Consider the following 25,757-nt stretch of genomic DNA (forward strand, 5'->3'; position numbering starts at 1 on the left):
TTGATTGATGGTTTGCATGCAAACATGCCCTGCCCTCTCATGCACCGTGGCAGCGTTAATAAGTAGGCCTGTAATGTTGCCTCAATTCATCAATTAACGGCGACTCTAATGTCGACTGTGTTGGAATTGATGTTTCCCATTCGTATATGTGTTGCACGTAATGAGTTCATGTAATGTAACAAGCCCCTAAGTTTCGCCAGGATGTTGAGAGGAATCGATTCGCAAATTGAACTGTGATCCTGAATCACGACAGTTAATTGAATCGCGCGGCGAGTGAATTTGTACCTACCTGATTTAACAGGTGCTCGCTAACAGCCATTGCACCTTTCGCCGAGTATAACGTCAACCGCTATCGGGACGCTGACATCACGAATCTTAATTTAAAACATGTACTCTCCTGTTTCGCCAGTTCCATTTCATCCGCCCAAGAGCGATGACTTAGGGACTTAAACGAACACCTTCTGCCCGTCAGCTGTCATGGGTTAGTCCCACCGATTTGGACATTTTTCTTTCGTCAGATGTCTCTCTACCTCATCAGTCGTCACGTGGAAGCGCAGTCCTGCAGCTTATCGCTCCTGACATTTCCTGGCGGTAGGACCTTCACGAACGAGGGGGGAACCTCTAGAGAGCCCCTCCAGAAGGTGTTTGGTCTACTCTTCCACGTGGGTCAGACGTGTTGAAAGAAGTGGGGGATACCCACACGTTACACCACCGCATGGAATGTGCCGTTCGCCTCGCTGTGGTGAACCCATTAATGCTACTGGGCTGAGCAGAGGAGGAGGGGTGATTTCTAACGAACCTGACAATTCTTTCAACATCTTTCATGCTGTGCTCCAAACTATAGTAATTCACATCCTCATCATTTCTGCGAAGTTATTTTGTAAAAAAAAGAAAGAAAAATCTTGACAACGTCAACGTATTATATTATCATGGCCACAGATATTTCGGAAACGTACGCTGTTTGGATCGCTTAACGACCTTGACCTTTTTGAAATGAAAATCTATTTCTTGCTGAGCTGTGGTTATCCGGGGATATTGCTAACGCCTATATCGAAAAAGAGTCAAATTTCACAATAAATAAAAAAGCCTCTCTGCTTTTCCAAAGTGCGCCGTAAAACTCCTTTGCAAAACCCACGATTGGCATTAAATTAAATTCGCAATCGAGAAATTTACATGCCATCTCAGCCCGCACGAAAATGTATCCTATACGTAGCCATTTGGAGGGACTGGTGGTGCAGTATTTGGAGCACTTTGTGCTATGAACCTGGTTACCCCAGTTTGATTACTGGCCGTGGCTAATGTCGGTTGGCCGAGTGATGTTCTGAGCCATTCGCCCCAACCCATACCGAGCGGTGTGGTAAAGTATGGTCATACAAAATGTCGTGAGAAGGTAGGCCTTTAATCAAGCTGTGGATTGACAAAAGGGCTCTGAAGTTATGTAATGCCATATTTTGGACGTTAAATTCAACGTGATCGTTTGTTTGTGCAGCCATGCGGGCGAATGGACTGACGCAAGCAACGCACTGCACTCGTGAACCCAATTTAGTCAATGGTGGCGACTTGGTTTTGAACCCAGGGTATCGGCAGTGCGTCTCCGTTCGACAACCTCTGACAGCCACCCCGTCATTCCTCACACTTCATCATTATTGATCGTACGTAACATTTGTCGAGCTATGAAGGAGGTGACTGAAATTCCTTAAAACTGTGCCCGGTTAATATTGCAGCGACGTTATTGTTCCAAATCGCCGTACAACGAGCTTGTGTCTGACCTAATTATTTTCTGAATTCCTCCCGTAAAATGTTTTGAATGGCAGCGAAAAATTCACCGCTCCCTTTTTGCTAATTTCTCCTGGTTTTTGAGGGCCGACATCCATCCTAATGGGATACGCAAATCTTAGCAAAATTTGCATGCGTAAATACTGTACGCTTAAACGAATTCCGCTCGACAATATACGTCGCCTTTCTTAAGATCGTTGCAAAAAAAAAAAGCCTTTTCACTCATTCTACATCAGTCTTTCCTCCGTGACCCTCACACATCAACGGGACCTGAAATGTAAGCGCAGCCTTCAAAGTGTCTGCCAGGTGCTAATCAATCATGCCAGGAGCCCAGCAACATCTATGGGTGTCACTCAACCAAAAATGGAACACAGAACACTGACAGACCGAGGAAAATCTCCGCCTCCGAGCTGCCCGTGTGCACCTTGTCTCATTACCCAGTCGTCACGTGAACGGTGGCTAAGCATTCTCTTGAACAGGTCACCTTTGTTGGCATTATTAGCACTCTCCTTTTATGCACACGATCTTATTGTGTTCACATCTCGCCACGTCGTCCGTACCTGCTCAGCACTCATAACACTGGTCAACAAAAAAAAAAAACTTTTTTTCTGGCCTGATTCCAAATCTGATCTCAGATTTGCTCTATCACATCTAATTTTATGCTATCGGCATACCCCATTTTCATTGATTTTACCCGAAATTAACTGTCACTTATGATTGCAAGTTGTTGCGAGTCAGTGACTGCTTTAGTGTTAAAATATGGTGCTGTATTTTTAGGATAGTGTGTTTATAATATCATTTTATGTAGATATCCACATTTATTTAATATTTTTCTTCTGCAGTTTTTATTGAAAATGCAATATTTGATATCTCAAAAACCTGATGTGATAGACAAAAACTGATGCCAGATTTGAAATCAGCACCCCAAAATTACCTTAAAACCGTTGGAATAGATTATGCCAGAAAAAGTGTGTTGACCAGTGTAATTGATATCCTCAGTAAGGCCACATAATCGTGTGAAACTACGTAAAAAAACATCATCGGGGCAAGATCCAGACCCGTCGGAATAACAATCGAGGAAGTTACAATGACTTCCTTGTTTGTGAAGCTAGCATCAAACATCATTAGGGTAAGATTGAAGGAAGTCGGCCCCGATGATGTTGTGTGTCGTTCCGCATCACGGGGCGCTTGCTGCTACCGCGTGCTAGAGAGAGACGTGTTTCGGGATGCAAACACAGTTTGCCATTATGTTTTGGCCGTAACGCTGGGTAGAATTTCGTTCATTTAAAAGCACTCTGATCTATAATGTCCTTGGGACACATTCCCATTGACTTTCAGAGCAAGTGGGCTACAATAGCTTCGGCTCAATAGGTACCGGAAAGCCTGAAAGACTTTTGCCTGGATTCTCAGCCCAAAGATCTTAATGCCCTCTCTTCAGGCATTCAATCCTCTCTGCGGTAGATCAGTATCAGTGTTTAATTGAAAGTGATGAATAGACCAAATGTGCGTTAACATGATACTAAAGAAAATCGCACCAGCAGGTTGTTGGTACGCGATAAAGACTGAGCTAAAAAATAATGCGGCTCTTTCCATACCCAAGAATATTTTGGGGGTATTTAAATAAAAAACGTTCACTTCCATGCCGATTATGTTGCTGCAGTGGTCCTGTTTCCTGAATCCACTGGTTGACCATTTTCCTCTTTTCAGTGTTTCCCAATTTGCCAAAACCTTCCTCTAAATACACGTTGATTATAAATGTTGGGGGGAGGGGGGGGGGGAACCGAAGGACCCGGATAAAAATTCACGTGACCACAGCGAGAACATGCAAACCCCAAATATACAGCCGGCGTCAGGGTCGGGATCGAACCCATAGCCTCCCGTATTCCAGGCGAGAGAGTTAATGTAGCGCCACAATGGCACCACCTCTAGGTGGCGCACACTTTGCAAATGCATTGAAAGGGCCATGCGATTGGGCGTGTGGCACAGTTTGGCGCCATCTATCGTAGAATGCGCACGTGTCGCTACAGTTCTCTGCGGTGAGTAACAATGTCTTTTAAAAACAGCGGGGCTACGCCTCTAAAAACAAATGTACGCTGAGCCGCTCGCGCGTTCCGAGATTGAGCGGTGAACGGGACACCCACCCACCCACCCACGCTGCAACTTGTAGAAGTCTCTAAACGGGAAAGAGATAATGAGTGTTTATACACATGGGAGAGAACCGGAGCACCAGGAGAAATACACGCGTGTGAGGGGGGAAACACTCATTGATTGACTGGAAACATCTCAATATGTTTAACATGTAGGCTCGCGTGACCAATATTATCCATAATAGAGGTGTTTGGGTGAGGAGTTGCTTGGTGTTTACAATGTTGTGGGTTTATTCTCCAACACCTGTGTGCTGTAGGAGTATCGAATTGCCATGTCTTGTTTCCGAGACAAACCTTACTAATTTGCTCTCGGGTACTGGCGGGTTTAACGACACATTTTTATATTTACACGATCTAACCCAACAACCTCTTATGGATCTTAATCTATGCCCCTCGATGTTTGCGGATTGCACTGCGTTGTGCGATGGGCTTAACGACGACGCAATTTATTGGGTTCGCGATGTGTTCACAGATGTGAGTTACCTTTGACTTGTCAGGCCACTGTATAAAAACTAAATATGATTACGATATTGTTGAGCCCTATCATTTGAGCGCGTTGTGCTTGCCACGGCGCACCACGTGTTCACCCAGCTGCGTTTTTCTAAAGCTCTGAACATTGTTCGGATGATACCCTATTAATGTGAAGTCATGTTGAAATGTTTACCATTTTACCTTTAAGAATGCTCACCAATTTATCCAAGTAAAATGGTAAGTGTTTTCACAGCTTCGTGCAGGAAAGGTCAGGGTGCTCACTGCAAAAGCTCGGTTATAATTTTCTGCAATTCTGACCTTTTGTTGGAAGATGATAAAAAGCCGCATTCTTAAAACCACCTTTTAGTTCGTGTAGTGGAAAAAAAAACTGGCAGTTGGTTATGAGCGGTTGGAGAAGGAAAGTGAGCATGTGCATACAAAGCACCTCCTGAAAAACATGAGCCCAGCAAGCCATCATCGGCAGCGCCAGTACAGACGCTGCCTAGGGTGAAACCTTTCGCTTGTTTACTTCTACTTCAGGTCATTTCCATGCATCCATGTCCGCCGCCCAGTGATCACTTCGTTAATTTTAACAATTAGCGATGGCCATTAGGGTGACAGAACGTGATGCAGAGGAGAGTGTTTGGGGGGCAGACAGAATACTGGACATCTGTGAAAAAGTGCTTTATAGCTCATCGAATTCGTCCAGTACAAATAAATATTCCGATCCTGACTTCTACTCCATGACATTTAACCAGCCGTGAAGAACTGACAAATGTTGTGCTTCAAACGACTACATTTTGATGGTATGGCTAGCGAACTCCAACCGGTCAAAGCCTACAAAGTCAACCATTTCAGCTTTACTCTTGGTGTTTTTTGTTTTTTTTTCAAAGCAATTTACAATCTAAAAAAAATAGCTGTGGAAAGTCTGGGCAAGGGCAAGTGCTTTAGAAAGCTGATGCATTTATCAAAGTTCCCAGTGCCAGTTTCTGCGAAATCTTGGGTTTTAGCCCCAGACGGAAAGGCAAGTCAAAACATTTTATGACTCTCGCACAACAAAGGTAACCTCACGAGTTTGACTTCTTCTGTCCATGGAGATACGCCCTGCCAAATCGATCTTCTCGAAGAGGGCTTCACATTTGAGGTCTCCGGCGAAACTGATTAAAGATGTCAATTACAAGTGTCAGAGGTTAATGACAAAGATATTTGACTTCCAATATAATCTCACTTCCCTCTTTAATTTGACCGTCACCTTATGACCGAGAGCAAGGCTTGTTGATATTTTAGACATGAAACCGATGCGCCACGATGACACAGCATCTACCCCTGTGACTCCTTCGCCTGCCATTCTCCCTTCATTCATCCGAGTGAAAAAATGGTTTTCTGGTGACACCCCCAAACTAATAGAGGGATAGGAGTCTTAAGTTGGTCAATTCTTTAGCCGATCAGTCCACATTAAGATAGTGTCCTAGAGAAGGCCCTTGTTTTTTTTTTTAAAGGCCTATCATCTGAAACAGTGACTTTGTCGTCTTTGCTACTTCCTCGGCTTAAATTGGATTCCTGTGTGCATGTGCCAACTATTAAGAAACCCTGACGCAGCACCGAGTTGCGCTGTCCTGATGGAAGAGATTCTCGGGCACTGGTGTGTGTAAACATCTGATGAAGTGACCAAGGTCGTGCCCGTGAGTTAGTGCCCAACTCTGCGGGTGCTTTTAACCCGGCGCAGCCCTCTGCGCGTGCCTCATGCCAGACACTCTCTCTCGCATGCAATTTAGCCTCGCCGCTTTTAAAAGCATCTAAATAAGAGATACGTTCCCAGCTCCGAACTTTTTTCCAGCTGTGTGTGTGCGCACATTCATCTGCGCATCTCTCCAGCCGTGCGTTGACGTTGTGTACTGTGGGGGGGCCCTGTCTTATCTGCCCCGCTGTATTTCAGTCGGTCCCTTGGGATGGCTATTCGTTCTGCTGTTCCGAACAGAAAAGATGAGTGAAAAAAAGAGAAAGGAATTAAAAAAAACCCAGTCTGTTTATAAAATCAAACGCGCTGCGTAATGTTTGACACCGTGTTAAGATTTGTAACGTCGTTTAAACCGCGTCTTGCTTCGGCAATGTGCAATCCTCGTAGATCTCCGCGTCGCCAACCCGCGCCGACCCGATGTGGTCAAGCATGAGTCTGAGAACCTCTCGCGGCCCACAAGGCGTGGTCCAGCAGTGGATTGGCAAAACAAAACCGGGCGCAATCTTAACAAACACCACGTTACGTTTATGTGACCATGCGTTGCAGGTGGCTGGGGTTATTTTTTTTCTATTTCCTTTGTGCCGAGAGTGAATATTCCATACAGGCATTCAAGTGAAATTCAGAATTTATTTGTTGTGTTATTTCAGAAAAGCCTCACTGAGTCTCCTGACTTGTTTTTAGGAAAGTCCTACGCTTGGTGTTGGTAGCCAGGGGGGGGGGGCAAGGATTGCCATGCATGATGCCAGTCGTGTCAATTTTTGGAGATTTTGGCAACATTTGGACGACGACGCCGGCACACAACAATGGCCCCCACCCTTGTGAACGACGTAATGGGGATCATTAACGTCCACTGTGAGGCAGACGGCGCGTAGTATTGTTACAGTTAATATACCCGGCGCAGGAGTAACCAGGGCGGCCACTGGGATTCGAACCGCGAACCTCGGCAACAAGTGTCGAGGGGACCATGTCGCTGCCCCAACATCTAAATTTATTCACAAAGTTAAGTTCATGAACATATTCTTTTTTTCATTCATGTCACGCAGGTTATAATTAATCATCGGCAGTTCCTTTTGTTAGGCAGAAAATGCAACGCTTTTGAACACTAAAGAGAGTGAATTGAGGCTCATGTCGGATAATTTGCTCTGTTCTTGAAAAATTGTGTCGAACATCTTGAGATTCAAATAATTAACTTGCAGCAAGTCACCTTTGAAAAATGTTGTATTAGCATGCAGTATGAGAACTGACAAAAAATATTTTGCATGGGTACTACTTCTCTACAAGAACTTAAAAGAGCCTACAGATAACCTTGTGGTTAAGTGAAAATGCAGTTATATATGTTTTAATTAATCTTTATTCATTTTGTATTTGCAGCAAAAGCATGAAAAAATAAAACTCAAATGTGAAATATGCATTGCATAGTTATGGGAAACTGTTATTTGCGAAATTGTTGCATCATAAAAAAGATGTATCACATAACGACATCACGCCTTTTTTGTATCTTCTTCTTGGTTCTTTCGGTAAAGTCACGTAGAATGGAAATAATAAAACATAATAAAACATAATTAAATAATAATATTATTTTATTATGCTTTATTATTATTTTAAAATAATAAAAATAATCAAACATAATAAAATAATAATAATATTTTATTATGTTTTATTATTTTATTATTTTATTATTTCCATTCTACGTGACTTTACCGAAAGAACCAAGAAGATGAATCCCTGCAGTCACGGAAGCTTTAAATCGAAATTCTTTGTATCTATTGCAACAACGACGACTTGCTTCTCTGTGGCCTGGCTTTGTCTAGCGTGGCTCTCTTTCTCTCAGTAGTTACTGACTCCCCATAGCTGCGCTAAATCTAAACCAAGGCTTGAGAGAGTGGTTTAAAACACAACAGACAAAAATTTGATTAGATCATCAGGGTGTGCACCATGCCATCTTTTATGACGGTTTCATACCCAGTGCTCATAGATTTCCAGTTGTTCCGTGTACCCTTTAAGGCTATTTTAGGTCAGCCAATACCTCACTTACACGTGCATTTCAACCATAAATCTGCAACCGTGGCATAGGCACGGCAACATTGTCAACAGTGCATAGAATCAAAAGGCATCGAGTTGTGTGTCATAGCCGTGCTCTGCTATACACTTCACCACTCAGCTGCAAACGGAGCCAGCCCTCCTCCAATGCCCGTATTTTGCCTCGCCAAAAGCCATTAAACTCGATTACCTAAACGTGTCCCCGCTTCCTACTTACAGAATTTGGTCAGGCCATTCCGTGCGCCATGGGCAGTGGACAATTCAATGATGGCCCTTCCCATGGGAGCAATGCTGGCTCTGTTCCGCACAGACGCCTCGGTTACGGAGCCTCACTCACCACTGCTCTGGAGAATTTGTGGAAATGTTGTATTCCTTATCCGGTCTTTGTTCCTGAAGATAAAGTACAGAAAAAGAAAAAAATAAGAGCTTCATCGTATCGACAACAATATAATAAAAAACATTCGCAAATGGTTTCCATTCCAATGGTTTTATAGAGATACTAGCTTTAGCTTGTTGAGTGAATATTGATATTAGCTGCGGTTGTGGAGTCGTGTGTTTTCTCTATGACACGTTTCCATCAGTTTGCAGACACGTGTGTTGTATCGGGGCATAGCGGTGCTGTGGTGATTTGGCCTATGAACCTGGCGACCCTGCGTTTGATTGCCGGTCTTGGCCAACCGCATTGTCCCAGTGATACCTGAACAGATCATAACAGAGCCCCCCTTCACCAACCTGTACTCGCCGTTGTGGTGAAGTATGGTCAGGCAACCTCCATGACTGACATGGGCATAGGGAGGCCTTTATTCATGAGTGGATACAAATTTGGACTGTTAGAAGTACCACCACAGTCCCATCGGCAGTTACAGGGCATCGCAGGGCATTGCAGTTGCATAGAGTTACATAGAGATCCATAGAGTTACTACACAGAGACTAATTTTGTTACGTAGAGTTGCATAGAGACTCAGACCACAGCCCAAGACCGTCAGCAGTGGTGGCAGTTACAGGGCACACTGCATGGCGGGAATGTGCAAACTAACAGAGCAAAATCGAAAATTATTTACACAAAACCATGCCAGAACTTACTGCAAACGGGATAAACAGGAGCTCTTAAATACATTCACAAATGTCTCTGAATTAATATTTAATTCACTTAACATTTAATTTACGTGTGTTTATTTACCCACAGTTGCCTTTGCGAGCTGCACAGTAAAAAATAAAATTATTACAACACAGCAAATATGTGTAAACATTGTTTGTGGTCAAGTGTAGGCACATCGGTTTTCAAACTGTTTGGTCAGTGGTGAAATGTGGCACAAACTCTCCTACAGATATTACACTTCGCTATGATCCATTTGTGTAATATTCCATACCTCGCAAAACATTTTGACAGCCCCTCATACATATTCTATTTGTCTTCGTGGGAAGTCAAATTTGAAGATGCAACCAGTGTGGCTTCATTGGTATGGCTTTTTTAGTGACAGATTGATGGACATCTACCAATAAATGCGTCCATTATTTGAGAATCCTGCGTTGATGAGAATCCAATAACGGCAAAATATGCACTTGCTTAACACTGCAATTGCTTAATGGCAACTTTTCATTAATTATCATTGAAAAAAATCCGTCTCGGTGCAACGTGAAAATAATCAGCCTAATTTATTTCGTTTGTGTCGCGTAATCAACCATTGATAGAATGCAATGCTGCATGCGATGTGTACTGCTTGGGAATCAATGTAGAAAAGAGATTACTATGTTTAAAGCAATTGTTATGATCACAATTTGGCTTCTAACTCCAATCCGATTCTCCAGATATGTTCAGAACTAATGATTAATGCATTGGCGGTAGTTACTCTAATGGCGGGTTTTTGTCTGAGACCGATGGAAGTGATGCCGTAAATGCCACAGCGTTATTAAATTGGTAGCCGTTACGAGCAATTATTCATCCGAGTTCACATAACCGTCATGGGAATAATTGAGACTCTCTTTGTTTTACACGTGTGCCGTATTTTTGCTTTGTGATTTACGGCAAAATATGTGAAGATCCTTTATCTGGATGAAGTCACCTCGGGGCTTAAATCTTGACTTAAAGCTTTCGTGGCTGCAGGAATTAATATTCTTTGGGTCTTTCGGTAAAGTCGCGTAGATAGGTTCAAAGAAAATAACAAAAAACCACGACGTTTCGATCGCAACACAAGCGATCGTCATCAGGACCGCGCTTGTGTTGCGATCGAAACGTCGTAGTTTTTTGTTATTTTCTTTGAACCTATCTACGTGACTTTACCGAAAGACCCAAAGAATATCACCTAGGGACTGTTTGCGATGATGGTTGTGCCATTATTTGTATAATTACTAACCTTGAACATTAAAGTACAAGGAATAGCACGTCTAAAGTAAAAAAACACAAAACATATTCGCATATGGCACTTTCTGTTCCCAGAATGTAATTGAACGTATCGATCTGTGTGCTCATGTCACAACAACATAAAGATTTATTTTAAAAAATATATATAGTGAGTATCGCTAATTAGCACTCTTTGACTTCGACATTTTAAAAAAGGTTGTTCAAGATGTGTCCTTGATGCAGCATGCCAACTAAATTAGAATGTTTCCAAGATAGGCTGAACATGCTACAGATTGCATCTTGTTGGAATAAACGCAGCGCTAAGATGGGTGCATAGCTGATTACACGTTTTTAAGTTGGTTCTGAAACACCATGTTCTCTATATCGTAATGAGCTGCAAACGTACAACTTCATTTATAAGTGTACTTCTGCAGAGGTCATACGTGAGAATGCAGTTGACATTAGGGTTTCTTCTTGAGCCACCTTACTTGACGCTCCGAATCTTCACTTGTCCACGTAAGTTCATGCGCTGTCATGGCGGCAGTGCCTCGCAGTGGCTTCTTCCGCGCAAAATGTGTCGTTTGCTCTGCACCGTGAGCATCGAGCTGCTTTTTGCGCTGGGTTTTTTGTTTTTAAATCCTTTATATTAAGTTCACTTGCTTGCTTGCTTGCGCGCTTACGACCGTGCAAATCTTTCGGTCGTTTTTTTAACCCACTTCCCGTGATCCAATCGAGCTGACATTTTGCACACAGACTCGTTGTGCGTGACAATTTATTTTCGTGAAAAAATTCCAAAATGTTCCACTTTTTAGGAAAAAAAAAATTTCATATTTAATTTAAAATACCAATGTGATAAAAATGAAACTCTTACTCAAGAAAAACAGAAATGAATAATAAAATTAAACCGATGCCACGCATATAAAGGATTTATAGTGAAAAACTTTGTTTTTACGGGTAAAATTTTTCTCATTTACGCCACAGAGGCATTCGCCACGCAAATGCCCATCCTGTGCCGTGGGTTTTCCTTCGCCCCGGGGGAGGGGGTGGGGGCGGTTGAGCGCGATGTTTCACATTTCAGCGTCACCTTTTTGGATCCGGATCTTTTGAAGGGGCACGTCTTTAAAATGCGCGAGCCGCTCACGAAAAGATGCGGAGTCCGCTTTGCACACATTCAGGATTGCTCAATAATGCATGCCTTGGCCAAGTCCCCCTTCCTCTTCCTGAGTCAGACAACGTCAGGCTATTAGCATGTTGTCATTGGGCTTTTAAAACACGATGGTTTTCATCGCATTGTGCTGTTTAAAAATGACATTGTGCGGTTTAAAAAAAAATCACTTTGTACAGATCCGATCGCAGAGAAAGGCATGCGATGCAATCCGATCGATACATAGTAGTAGGTTTTTAATCTTTAAACTGGTACAAAACTGACACCTTTATACAAGGCATCATGTTTGCAATAACCACAACACAAGCAGTCAAAATGCAAACAAAAAGAAACAACTCTGATTATGATAATGATATGCACTGTCCTTGAAGTTGATTGGCCCACACCCGAGACAGCTTTCCTTAGAGTCTCGGGTGTGGACCAATCAACTTCAAGGACAGTGCATATTATTATCATTATCAGAATTGTTTATTTTTGTTTGCATTTTGACTGCTTGTGTTGTGGTTATTGCAAACATGATGCCTTGTATAAAGGTGTCAGTTTTGTACCAGTTGAAAGGGTAAAAACCTACTACTATATTTTGCCACTGGTAAAGGAGGTCTCCTAGTGAGATCGATACATGTTCGAGTTCAACTATCTGTAGACATTGTGCACGTCAGTCATTCCAAAACGGATAGTGTCTTCATAAGCGTGTATGGATGTGTTCTGCATTATTTTGACGAAAAAAATACTCAACGCATTTGTCAATAAAACTGCCTCAGGAATAAAATATATAAAAACATGTTGACCCAAAAGTCAGAATATATAGGGTTGTTATATTTGTTTCAACACTCGCATTAAAACGTTTAAATTATTTAGCCTTTAAGTTAATATCTATTTTTCGTCTTCCTTTTCAGATTAAATAAAAAATGAAATGGAACAATTTTACTAAATCGAGACAAAACATAATTGGTGAATGTTCAAAGATTACACCTGTAAGCTCCATAAAGTCTTAAATTAGTTTCAAAGGAGAATTCATCTATGCATTAATATCACCTGAAGTCAGTTTGAACATTTGTTAAAATAAATGGAATAACCCTTTGTGATTTGTTAAAAGAAATATATAATAACCCTGTGTGCCCTGACATCTAGGTCATCCTGTACTTAATCTAGTTTTTAGTAGTATGGAAACTCCCAATCGAAGCAATTTGTCAAATTCTAAGGGAGGCCGGAGGAGGATGGGGGTGTTAATGTTTAAATTCCGAGCCTCTATGGCTCAAACGAGCTCACCAATTTGGTGGTTCTTGAGCCAATGATAGGAATTACACATTCCCATCTGCGTAACATTGTTTCCCCTCCTCAGTAGACTCGCTGGTGAATTCCCACGTGTTCTGAGTCGACTGCTGGCGGAAGTTTTGAACCCGCAACATATCCATTGTCTCACATTCTGTAATCTGAGTGCTAGCCGCCAGACGTGCGTTACACGGCTACACGTTCATTGTACGTGTGCGCACCACAAGTTGCGCTCGCATATTCACGCGGTGAAGGGCACAACGCGAATTGCGTCGTAGTCGCTGCTCTTGCCGAGCATCGTGGATTTTACGAGTCGAGAAATCGCAAGGCATTCAGTCTGTGACAGCTGAAGGGAATTACCGAATCTTGATTTGAAGCTTTCGTGACTGCAGGAATCCATACTCTTTGGTTCTTTCGGTAAAGTCACGTGGGTAGAAAAATAATAGATCACGACGTTTCGATTGCAACACAAGCAATCGTCATCAGGTGGGACAACCACAGCGAGAAAAAACCGACTTCAGCAGTTTTTCTTGCTGTGGATGTCCCACCTGATGACGATTGCTTGTGTTGCGATCGAAACGCCGGGAATTACCGAAACTTAACATCGGCTGTAAAGTGGCGCAGTAAAAGAGCCGATGACATCTTGCATAAGTCTGCCCTCATGTGTCCGTGTAAGATGATGTAAAATGGACGAGGCAAAAAATCGTCCAAAAATGTAATTACTCCACCTGTGTAACGTTGGTGTTCCATGATTATAAATGGAAGAGATGTTCACTAATTTGTTTGCCATTTTATCATCATCATCACCAGCCGTGGTAAAGCGACTGCTGGATGAAAGGCCTCCTTGAGCCACCACCACCGCTCATGATTCCGGGATACAGCAAAAATCCATCTCGCACCTGCACACACACACACAGATTTCTTTGCTGCATCTCTGTAAACAATGACTGTCTTTCGAATGAAAACAGTTCACTGCATCGCTCGCTTTCAGGTGCCCATTGCCAGCGATGCACTGGCCCCTTGCTCTAAATCATTATACCTCCAAAATCTGTTCGAATAGTATCCCCCACCATATGGTCTCCAATGCCTCTTCCACCCCTCGGTCACCAGATTCACGGGGACCGCTCCGTTGTATCGGCAATCGGTGTGAATGAGCGGTGAAGCCCAAACGTCGAATTTGCATTTCACTGCCACTTTTGATTATGCGCAGCGCCGAGGTAAGGTGGCGTTCGACAGTAAGGATATCGGGGTGCAATGTGCTATTTGCCACAAAGACAAAGATCCCCCGTATAGCCTTGACAGACTGTTTTGTCAAGTGCCATTAGCGAGCACCTATGAAGGCCGTCACGTCACACGATGGAGTGGGTAGCCAGCACCACGCCCGGCCGAGTGGCGATGTTTACACACCGCACCAGGTGCTCATCATTTGAGGCCGAGTCGACCTAGGGGGTAGGCCCAGGACCGGTTCGGATAATCGTCGCCGGTGTTGGCCGTGAGGCAGGAATCGAACCCGGGCGGCCGGGTTCGTAGCGCAGCGTAGCGCTAAACGCGAATGCCACCATGCCGCCAGCCTCTCGCACACGCTTACGGTACGGTATAAACAAACACAAAAGATATGTTAAATGTTGCCCTGCAGGCGCAAGAGCTGTCAGTCTTTACACTCGCTGGCAATAAAGTATTGCTTGAGAATCCAGGGAAACAATTTTAATATGCGGTCGTGGTCCCATGATATTCCGAGGGTTGTGCCTCGCATTGGAAATGGCATGAAATGAGATTCTGCTTGTGATCTCTTGGTATTTTTCAAAACGCCTTGTGTATGTAAAATGCATTATTAAAGTTTGGATGGGGCCTGCACTGTTTTGGATACGTTTAAATGGGGAAATTTGGAGAAAGAAAAAAAAAGTTGAAAACTTGTCATGCATTGCAGGCAGGAGACCAAAATACATGCACTGCCACTGTACTTTGTTTGATAACATTGTCAAAAAAAGAAAATAACATTGATATTGAAAACTAGATATATTCTCGATTGTGATTTAGCATGTACGGCAAAGTGCTTTGTGAATTAAGAAGATACATTTACGCTGATTCCTCAGGGCTACTTTGTTCGGGAGATGTGTCCAATTGAGTTCGAAGCACGTGTTGGAAATTACAGCACTGTGTGGACAATAACCCACGAATGTAATGATTGGGGATTTTTTTGTGGCTTTATCTGTAGTATGGCTAGACTCTAATAAGGAAAGCTGATGGGTTTTTCCCACAGCCTCAAGTGGGGCAAAAAACGGTAAGAAACCATGATATTACTGGAGAGATTCTACGAAGATTGATTTGACATGTGCAAACGTACATTTTGTGGGCCAAGTTGAAGAATCTCTCTGTTGCCGAGAATGATATGAATTTTTTTTAGTGAAATGAGCATGGGTGGGGGGGGGTCCCACAATTTCCATGGTGCAGCCCTGAGCCATTCAGTAGTGTCCATTACACATTGCCATGGCAGGGATACGCTCAGCAAGACGACCGTTTTTGGTGACTCATCACGTAATAGCTGGGAAGGATGAAAGCTTGCCAAGAATTGAACCTCAAATTTTTTTATTTACGACGGCGCTGACCGTTCTGCTTTCGCGCTGCATTTGCTGAAGACAACGAGCAGAATTTAAACGGCTGCGTCACGCTGCGGTCAACAGCATGGGCCGTTGTTGAGCACTTTTGCCTGTAAAATGCCTCGTCATAAACCGGTCGTCGTCAAAGAATTAACTGATCTGCCTGAATGTTTGCACTCGCGTGAGGTCACGTGCGCGCCGTGGGCATGCGACACAAAGCTTTTGTTTGTGCGATTTTGCATTGAAAAAGTTGCTGAACCGCCATTCCTTGAACCACGAACACGAAGGTCGCCGTGCATACCACCAGGAATTTTTTTCAGTCGACTTTTTTGGTTTTACATTTCCTGCATTCGTGATAAAAAAAATTACATTGTGCGATGCCTCGCTTGACCTTCAGACGTTACCCACAGCTCCTCTCTCCGTCAGCCAAGTGAGCAATGATGTCTGCTCACGCATCTGCGCCCCCTCCCCTGCTACTTACTGCACCTGCACGCGCACAAGCAGAATGGTCCGCGGAAAACCCTCCCGTCTTGAACTGCCGGCGGTTGTTGCACGTGTTTAAAAACAAAAATGGCTTGTCCATAATGTGCGATGGCCTCGTGGTGAGATCTTACGAAAGGCTGGTGGTGGTGGTGTGGGGGGTGACTGGCTTTTGTCGTCGGAATGTAGAATTTACATCCGCGGGACCGCGAGTGTTGGCGTGATTGTTTCCTGCGCTGAAACGGTCTCTTGGTGTAAGGGATTCAATGAGGCTTTTGACTCGCACCGCCCATTAGTGCGGTCGCTACGTACGGTGCGAAAGCAGTTCAACGTACATACGCACAACATTGCCTTAATTATTTGTCTCTTGTTTACGTGTGCTTATTCTGAAAACCCATCGACTCGAGCCGCACTTCGAACGACTCGCGAGCGAGCGTGTGAAAACTACGCGTGATAACCTTGAAAAGAGGGTGTAAGTGCATAGATTTTCGTTGTTGTTGTTGTTGCACGCATCGGTTTCGCAAGTTTGCCGCTAATTTATTGAGGAGGTGGAATAACGGGCTTGGCGGTGTGCACGTCTGGCCAAGCGAGCCACCTGCATGTAAATATGTGTTTGTTGTCTATTAACACCGCAGTAGCAGAGGCAGTTTCGACCCACCACCCCAAACACAAGACGGTCGACCCAGCCAGCGAGCATCGAGTGCGTGTTCTGAAGCCTAATGACGTCTGTGTCAATTACCGAGCTCCTCCGCCCAGGCGTACGTACATCTTGAAACACGTCTGTACGTGTTTAAAAGATGCCTCGTCTAGATTCCTAATGCGGCGTTGAACAAAAAAAAAACGTATTTTGTGAATATATACTCTTAGGTTTTTCGGTCAAGTCACGTAGGTAAAAAAAATAAAATTGAAAGTTAATAAAAGTAATAATGGAAATAAAATAAAATAATAAATCACGACGTTTCGGAGGCAACACAAGTCTCCGTCATCAGGTGGGACCGTCACAGCTAGAATTACTGCATCAAGTGAGGAAAATTACAAAAGACCAGCCCTTAAATACAAGTTAAGGGGGGAGGGGCTTATCTGAATGTGGTGACCAGGGAATGGAACGTGGGGGTGGTGGGCGGGGCTACAAGAGAAATTGGTCAACGTCATGTGCAAGAAAACAATCGGTGTACCTATTTTATTTCCATTATTACTTTTATTCAATTTTATTTTTTTTTACCTACGTGACTTTACCGAAAAACCTAAGAATATGAATCCTTGCAGTCACGAAAGCTTCAAATCTAGAAGTATTTGGTGAATTTTAATTACAGACGTGTGTGTTGCGCTGAGCTTACTTTGTGTTTTATGTTGACGTTGTGTTGCACCAACACTCAAATTGTTGCACTTCCCGTGCGGCAGACGCGCACAGAGACACGCGGGGGGGGGGGGGGGCATGGGCATCACCCTCGAGATTTCGTAGCGAGTGGTGTGACGGCGATGATGTCCGTCGACTCAAACCCGATGCCTGCCTCGCAGTGCACGCATGGAATTGTGCTTCTGAAAAGAGATGTTTCTGTTGTGGGGCCGTCCATAAATAATGTCACACCTAGAGGGGGGGGTGGTCAGACATTTGTGACGATGTGTGACGAGGGGGGGGGGGGTGTTTGAGAAATGTGATGTCACGTAAAAATGCGCAACTTTAAATAAATATAGACAACACGTTCTACTTAATTAAATAGACTTTGTAATAAATGTTTTCTCCTACAACATCAGAGTGCAGCGCCACATTAAATACGCACTACAATGACAATAGTTTAAAGCGATTTGAAGCATGTTTTATTTTTTTTGGGGGGGGGGACAGAGCTTTGTGACGTCATTTGAGGGGGGGGTCTGACTTTTTGTGACGTCGTGTGACGAGGGGGTGGGGGGGTTAAAAATCGTCAAAAATCGCGTGACGTCATTTATGGACGGCCCCTGTTATTTGTGTAGGTCGTGCGGATAATAATTCGTTGACGTGACCCCCTGCATTGCAGCCGCTAGAGGCACTGCTGTGCCCCCTCACTGATAACTATTCATCCTCAAATCGAATCACGACCCCAAGCCATGAATATTCATTAAATCTCACGCCTTGTATTAATCCCAGCTTTGCAAACACAATTGCTGTTATAATAACGAACAATATTTTACAAAGAATGTCATCGAAAGTCGTTATAATGCTAACTTGTGAATGTGGCTTTGCTCTCCAACACACCCACCGGTGTGCTGAACTAGTCACGAATCGACACGTTTTGATCACGTGACAAACCTTACCGATTGGCTGTGTCGGGTGGTGCCGGGTTTAACGACACAAGTGCTGGGCGCGGAATTAGTCTTCACATGGCCGCGTCTCCTCCGTGCCAGGTCAAATATCCTGAAGCAGAAGATTAGTACTGGTAGGAGCCCCCTGGTTACACCAGCCCACAGGGGATTATTGTGTCCGTCCGTCGTGCATACAAAAATTGGAGGGGTGGGGCTGGGTGGAGAGGGGAGGTTGGGGAGGGGCTGGGTGCGGAGGGTGGGGAGGGGGGAGGGTGGGGAGGGGCTGGGTGGGGAGGGGCTGGGTGGGGAAGGGCTGGGTGGGGAGGGTGGGGAGGGGCTGGGTGGGGAGGGGCTGGGTGGGGAGGATGGGGCTGGGTGGGGGGTGGGGCTGGGTGGGGAGGGGCTGGTCACCCCGTGGTGCCCTTATAAAACTCAACGTTTAACCTACTCACGCCGGCTTGTGCCCGCCCTCACAGTCGGGCATATTTGCGGAATACACCACGCCGCCGTTGACCCTGGCCATTGACCGAGCAACCCAACGTTCCTACCAGCTCCCTCCGCAGGAATGTGTTGCTGGACGTATACGGTCACATGTGCAAACGTGATTAGTAACGTTGATCATTACCTGTGTAGTATTGATAGTTCAATGTTAATGTGCCGTATTAATGAGGGACTACTGCTGTTGTGGTGTTATCTTGGTGTGGTCTGGGACTGTTGTTGTTTTTAAATCCTTTATATTAAGTTCGCTTGCTTGCTTGCTTGCGTGCTTGCGTGCTTGCTTGCTTGCTTACGACCGTGCAAATCTTTCGGTCGTTTTTTAACCCACTTCCCGTGATCCAATCGAGCTGACATTTTGCACACAGACTCGTTGTGCGAGACAATTAATGTTCGTGAAAATTTTTTCCAAAATTTTACACTGTTTAGGGAAAACAAATTAAATATTTAATTACCAATTGCTTAATACTGGCAGACAATCATCTGACCCATAGGTGACAGCCATCTCAAGCCAGAGGACGAGAGGACTCTAGCCGCCACGCATATAAAGGATTTATAGTGAAAAACGTTGTTTTTACGGGTTATACTTATTACTGCCTTACTCAATCTTGAAAAATCGTTCTTAAAACATGACTTATATATATTTAGTGATTTGCTCACCATTTTTTCTCTGTTTTGCACGCCCATCGTTTTTTTTTAGGGGTTTTGTTTGCAGTTGAAACTTTACTTACCCCCCCCCCCCCGTGCCCATAATTGAACATTTGTGAAAAAGAGGTTCATAGCTCATCGGATTCCTCCTCGTGCAGTCTAAAATAAAGATTCGGATTCTGAAAGAAACAACGAAAGTAGCTGTCTTTTTGTCATTTGGAGACTTTCAGTAATGAACCCCAACTTACCCTTGTTTTTTGTTACGTATGTACATGAAAAGTTGTTCCCTTAGCATTACAAGTTGCTGATTCAATCGCATTAATAAAATAGCAGGAGTTGTTTAATTAACTATATATTAATCTTACCCTAAATACGCACACTACAATGCAATTGCGTGAAACCAAACATGCATTATTTAACTCGTTGAAAAAATATTACTCGGGTGAACATCGACATGCAACACTGTGATATGCTGGCAAAAATGTCAAAGAGTTGTGGGTTTTTTTTTAGCACGCAGGTCCACTCAGTCTGCAAAGTATGTAATCCTTTTCGGATACCCACACTAATACTAAAGTAATTGGGGGGGGGGGGTGGGAATTATAGAGCAATGTTTGTGTTATACCACCAATCTCATTACACTTGCTTCATCTTCTGCCACCGTAAGATACGGACGGAGCCGTCACGTTCGCAGCGTTCGATCGTCTGTTGAGAAGAAAATTCGGTCGTACGTTGGAAAAAATGGACGGGGTATCTACAAATGGATCGCCCCTGTGCAGCAAAGCAAAATTGCTTTGTCAGTGTTACCCCCAAAAGATAATGCGATACGAATATCCACGTAAAACAAATACTTTTTTTTTTTTTACAAATGTAACAAAAAAAGGACATACTCTGTGTTCATACTCGGGCATTGTGAAACTCTGATCTTCGTTGAGAGCCAGTGGATGAGAAGAGAAGTACAAAAGAGGGATATTATGAATCACTGGGGTATCTATAAATGGATCGTCATGTACTGGATAACATTTATAAAGAATATACAACTAAAGCAGTGCTGTGTGAAAATCCGTAGACAAAACGCGTAGTTTCTCACGTTGAAGGATAAAGTCGGTGCTATTAATGCACCTTTTCTGCTGCCTCGATCGATATCTTACACGCCATTTGGCCGACCTTGACGTGAATTAAACGGCGCTGTCTGACCGCAGTGCTTTGCCTGAGGTCACAGGTCAAAGGCCACGTTTTAAAAATCTCACCGTTTCCAAAAGCGCTCGTATGAGTTCGCTAAGCTTGCCAATGCTTCAATCATCCCTGAAGCGTTAATATTCAAGATTGTTTTCTCTCTCACTTGGCATTATCGTCAAGTCATCCGGAATGTATTAAATTCCACAATATTTTTAGTTTGTTCTTTGATTCATATATACTTACAGCGTTGTGGTGATCTTCTGTTAAACGAAGCCTTCCCCATGACATGTTGGCCGTGCAGGTTGCTTCACCATACTTCACCATACTTTACCAGGCTGGTCAGTGCAGGTTAGTGAAGACCAATTCAGTTTTCACCCACCACCGATATTAGCTGTGGCCCGGATTTGAACCCAGGTCGCCGCGGTTTAAAGCGCAGTGCATCAACAACTACACCACCATGAACCCTATCCACCGCCTCCTCCTCCCCCGTTATGGAATATGACGTATATATTTGAGATAGTCTGTAAGATATTTGAATGAGTGTTGCCGAACGAACGGTTCCCAGGCTTGATGGAAATAGACTTAATTCTAGATTTGAAGTTTTCGTGGCTGCAAGGATCCATACTATTTGGTTATTTCGGTAAAGTCACGTAGGTAAAAAAAATAAAAATAAGAATGAAAATAAAAATAATCAAATTAAATCACGACGTTTCGGAAGCAACACAAGCTTCCGTCATCAGGTGGGACAACCGCAGCAAAAATAACAAAACATTGCCCAACTCGAGCATTGTGTTCGCACCAGCCGTGTCTCTACAGGAGCTTCCCCCCCCCTACTCCACACCCCCCGCCCCCTGCATCTCTCCTCCTTGGCTCTTACCCCCCTCTCTTACCTTATATAATCGCTTGTCACTAACAGCTCTCTTTGCCCACTACAGTAATTTTGTATTTTTTTTTGCTGTGGTTGTCCCACCTGATGACGGAAGCTTGTGTTGCTTCCGAAACGTCGTGATTTAATTAGATTATTTCAATTTTTTTAAAATTTTCACCTACGTGACTTTACCGAAAGAACCAAAGAGTATGGGAAAAGACCTGTAAAGCATGTATATATATATGTGCTAGCTTAGGTGAAGCTTTTGGCAACAAAGGTCAGTATCACGGTGTTAGCACGAGTGTCTCAATCTATAATGTCCTGGGCAGAGAGGCTCGCTTGCGTGTTGGCCGAGTGAACACTTCGTTTTGAGTGCGGAAGCTTCTTCAAGTCAATTTCGGCGTCATATTTTGTTGTCAAGTGCAATCGCGACGTCCGCTTCCCCCGCCACTCGCGCCAGCCGGCTTGAACTCTCCCCCCTCGACCGAAGAGTCGCGCTGCTGAGAGACGTTTTAAAATATTACACCGTTCTGTAAATCAGCGCGAGTCATTTGGCGCCACCAGTCACAATTAAATTGACTTTTCACTTGCCGTTTTATTCGGCATGCCAGGGTTGTTGTTTTTTTTGTCCGCGTAAAATGTCACCTCCGATGACATACAGCCTCATTTACACCTAAGCGTTGTTCGTCCCCGATGCGCCGACATATACCGAGCACTGCAGAAAGATAACCAATAACAGCTGCAACAGATTCCGAGCAGAGCTGTTGGAGAAGCATTCGTGATGTTTAATTAAAGACGGATGCCTAAGCGTAACAGGACCAACTGCAGCAAAAGTGTCGGGTGACACGTAGGCCTTTAAGGATTAGATCCCCAAACGATTTGATGAATTGCCTTCGTTCAGGAATGTATTTTTTAAATGTTTTGGTCGTTGGCAAACGGTAGCACCTCTGCTTTCTGGGTTTATATGAATCCACGACGTGCAACATGCAAAAAGACGTCGATTCCTACTCGCGAAATTTGTTGCGTGTATCATGAACACAATACATTGATGCACCGTTATACCTCTCGTAGAGTTGTTCTTAACCTTTACGGCAGCATTCTCAATCGTTAAAAAAATTATAATGTTAAAAAATACTTACGGGCCCGTGCTTGATTTGTGTTTTCGATTATTTGCCTTCTAAAGAAATCTGGCCGTGTCTCGCAACCTCAGAAAGGGCATCTCGCACCTCCCCCCCATGGGGTGCGTGCACCCCAGGTTAAGAACCACTGCTCGAGGCACACATTTGCACTGCTTATGACCAGTCTGCAGCTTAAATGGCATGCACCATGCCCCCAGTGCTTATGATGATACCAGGTACTCATTTAAGTCTGAGGTCGATCTAGCTGAGACTCACGACTCGTTCAGATGCAACCCGCCACTGATCTCGGTCGTAGCCGCAAGTTTTCACTCGGGCTGCCGGGTTCGTGGTGTAGCATGCTAACCACTGCACCACTCCACCACTGCCCGTCACGTGCTGACACACACAAACAAACAAAGATCCCCCATATAGCCATACCAGACTGTTGGAGCAAGTGCTATTAGTGAGTACCTATAAAGGCCGGCACGGCACACGAGGGTGTGGATGGCCAAAACCACGCTCGGCTGTCTTTGTCTCCCCAGTGGCGATGTTTACACATCATACTTGGTACAGGACCGGTTCAGATAATCACCACTGTTATTGTCTGTGCGTGGGAATCGAACTCGGGGTGCCGAGTTCGTAGCGCAGCACGCTAACCGTTGCACTACCGCTCCCCACAAAAATACAAAACCAAAAAGATTCTTGGGGCAAGTGCTGTTCGTGAGCACCTACGAAAGCAGGAAGGGTACACGAGGGGATGGGTAGCCAGCACCGTGCCCGAACACAAACAAAGACACACACACACACGCCTCGAATGTGTTTATTTTTCTCAAGGCAAGATTTCGAATTCTACATTTTAACGTTAAGCACGAGCGCGAAAACCTCCGCTGTCGTTGTTGTTGTCCTCAGACTTGTGGGCAACAATGTACTCGCAATAGAGCTCTGTAGCAGTCCCCCCCCCCCCCCCGCCCGCAGGGGTTGATGCCCGCTGTCGTACCGTACCGCGAGACCCGGTGCCCGTTCATGACCCCGCGGTGATGCCCGCTGTCGTACCGCGAGACCCGGTGCCCGTTCATGACCCTGCGGTTGTTGCCGCCTACAGATTACATGCATCCGTCCTCGCTGCAGTGTCGGCTGGTGCAGCAGCAGCATCATCACCATCAGCATTCGCTCCCCGACATCCCAGCCAGTCCCCCCGAAGACGTCGACTCCTCGCCAGGCCCCGCGAGCCAAGACTTCGGGGGAATGCCGACGGGGTTGCCACACTTCCCCGACTACTCGTCTGTAATCTCGGCCGACAGCTTCCTTAGAAAGTAAGTGGATGCCCCCCCCCCCCCCCTCCGTCGCAAGTAGCAGGCCACCAGGCAGAGGTCGCAACCGGGTACCCGATACCCGTACCCTACCCGATACCCGGCTACCCGTACCCGGCCGAGTACGGGTACCCGTTTGCGACCCTGGTGCGGCCGGGTACGGGTAGGCCGTGAGTCACTGGTGAGTCACCGTTTGTCACTCATTTCCCAACGTCTTGTCTCTTCTCACAATTCAAGTTCCTAGAATCAACCCATCCGCGCCTGCAACATGGCTTCATCCCAGAGGTCGCAATCGGGTACCCGATACCCGTACCCTACCCGTACCCGGCCGGGTACAGGTAGCCGGGTATCGGGTAGGGTACGGGTGCCCATTTGCGACCCTGGTGCGGCCGGGTACGGGTACGGAATCAAAACCCGTTTGCGACCTCTGCCGCCGGGACAATGCTGCGGCCGTGACGTAGCTTGATGGCGAGTGTCACGAATATTTGTGGTGCGTGGCGATACATTCAGGGGGTGAATGTCGAGGTCTGCAAGGCACGAGAGGGCTTCAGGTTGGGTGTTCGTGTGGTCTTGCTCTTCCTTCATTGAAGGAGCACAGACTATACACTGGTTTACGAAGCGGTTGCCAGCATTCAGGCAGCTGGAAAGGCGAGCGGTGAACGTACCAGTCCCTGCACTCACGTCTACAAAGTTGACGATTTGTGTTTGTGTTTGTATGTTGAACTTCTTTGCATCGTACATAGCCAACCGTGCTAATAGGAGGTGTGATTTAATCCCCGTCTGCCGGTCAGTCGTTCTTACAGAAACTTGTCAAAGTAATTGTATTTAATCTTGATTTGAAGCTTTCGTGACTGCAGGAATCCATACTCTTTGGTTCTTTCGGTAAAGTCACGTGGGTAGAAAAAATAATAGATCACGACGTTTCGGTCGCAACAACAAGCCTGACACTGACCATGTAGAAAGAAAAACATCCAATGTTCTTCTCACAAACACGCACTCGTGATGTGCGACAACTACGCCACATCATCGACAAGGCTGAGAGCATTGTGCCTGTAATGTGGTGGTCACGTGACATGCATGCAAAGCATCCTGGGAGTCGTTCTTTCCTCCCCGTTGTGTGAGCAGCGCACCTTTTTTCGCTTGTCCTTAAAACTATTTTCAGCCTGCACGTGTGTGCACTCTCCTGTTTTTGTGATGTGTTTTATCATCATTTTAAAGAAAGTGTGGGGATTCGAACGAATGCCCATGTTTGTGTTTTTTTGTCTTTTGTCCCAAATATATAAGTGGGGAGCGGTAGTGTACTGGTTAGTGCGCTACACTACGAACCTGACGACCCGGGTTCGATTCCTGCTCACGGCCAACACCAGTGATGAATATCTGAACCGGTCCTGGGCCTCCCCTAGGTTAACTCAGCCTCAAATGAGTACCTATTGTGATGTGTAAACATCGCAACTGGGAAAGACAAATGTGGCCGGGCGTGGTGCTGGCCACCCCACCCCCTTGTGGGCCGTGCCTGCCCCAACAGTTTGTTCAGGCTATACAGGGGAGCTTTGCTTTGTCTTTGTCCAAAATAAAATTCCCCCAAAATAAAGCCAAAAAAAGTAAATAATTTAACAATTTACCGCCATGGATGAAGGCCTTCCCACGCTTTGTCAGCCACGCTTTGTCAGTAATGAGGGGTGTCTGACGGAACGCTACCATGCCGGTGGTTGCGGGGGTGGTGATGAAATGGGAGACTCAGTGATCTGTTAAGATGTCACTCGCCACTGATGTGAGCCGTGTCCAGGATCGAACTCTGGACGCTGGGTTCACAGCACAGAGCGGTAACTTGACCC

At 45.0% G+C, this 25,757-nt stretch overlaps 1 protein-coding gene across 1 annotated transcript in view; it reads left to right on the forward strand.

Annotated features, from left to right (window-relative positions):
- Positions 1-25,757, forward strand: part of LOC133355407 (membrane-associated guanylate kinase, WW and PDZ domain-containing protein 1-like) — a 325,885-nt gene that overhangs the window by 159,787 nt on the left and 140,341 nt on the right. The window contains 1 exon segment of the mRNA XM_061572686.1: positions 23,715-23,925. Coding sequence (XP_061428670.1) covers positions 23,715-23,925 — 211 coding nt within the window.

This window comes from Lethenteron reissneri, chromosome 51 (genome assembly GCF_015708825.2).
Source record: "Lethenteron reissneri isolate LAM-NWPU_2019-01 chromosome 51, ASM1570882v1, whole genome shotgun sequence".
In the NCBI taxonomy this organism is placed as follows: domain Eukaryota; kingdom Metazoa; phylum Chordata; class Hyperoartia; order Petromyzontiformes; family Petromyzontidae; genus Lethenteron; species Lethenteron reissneri.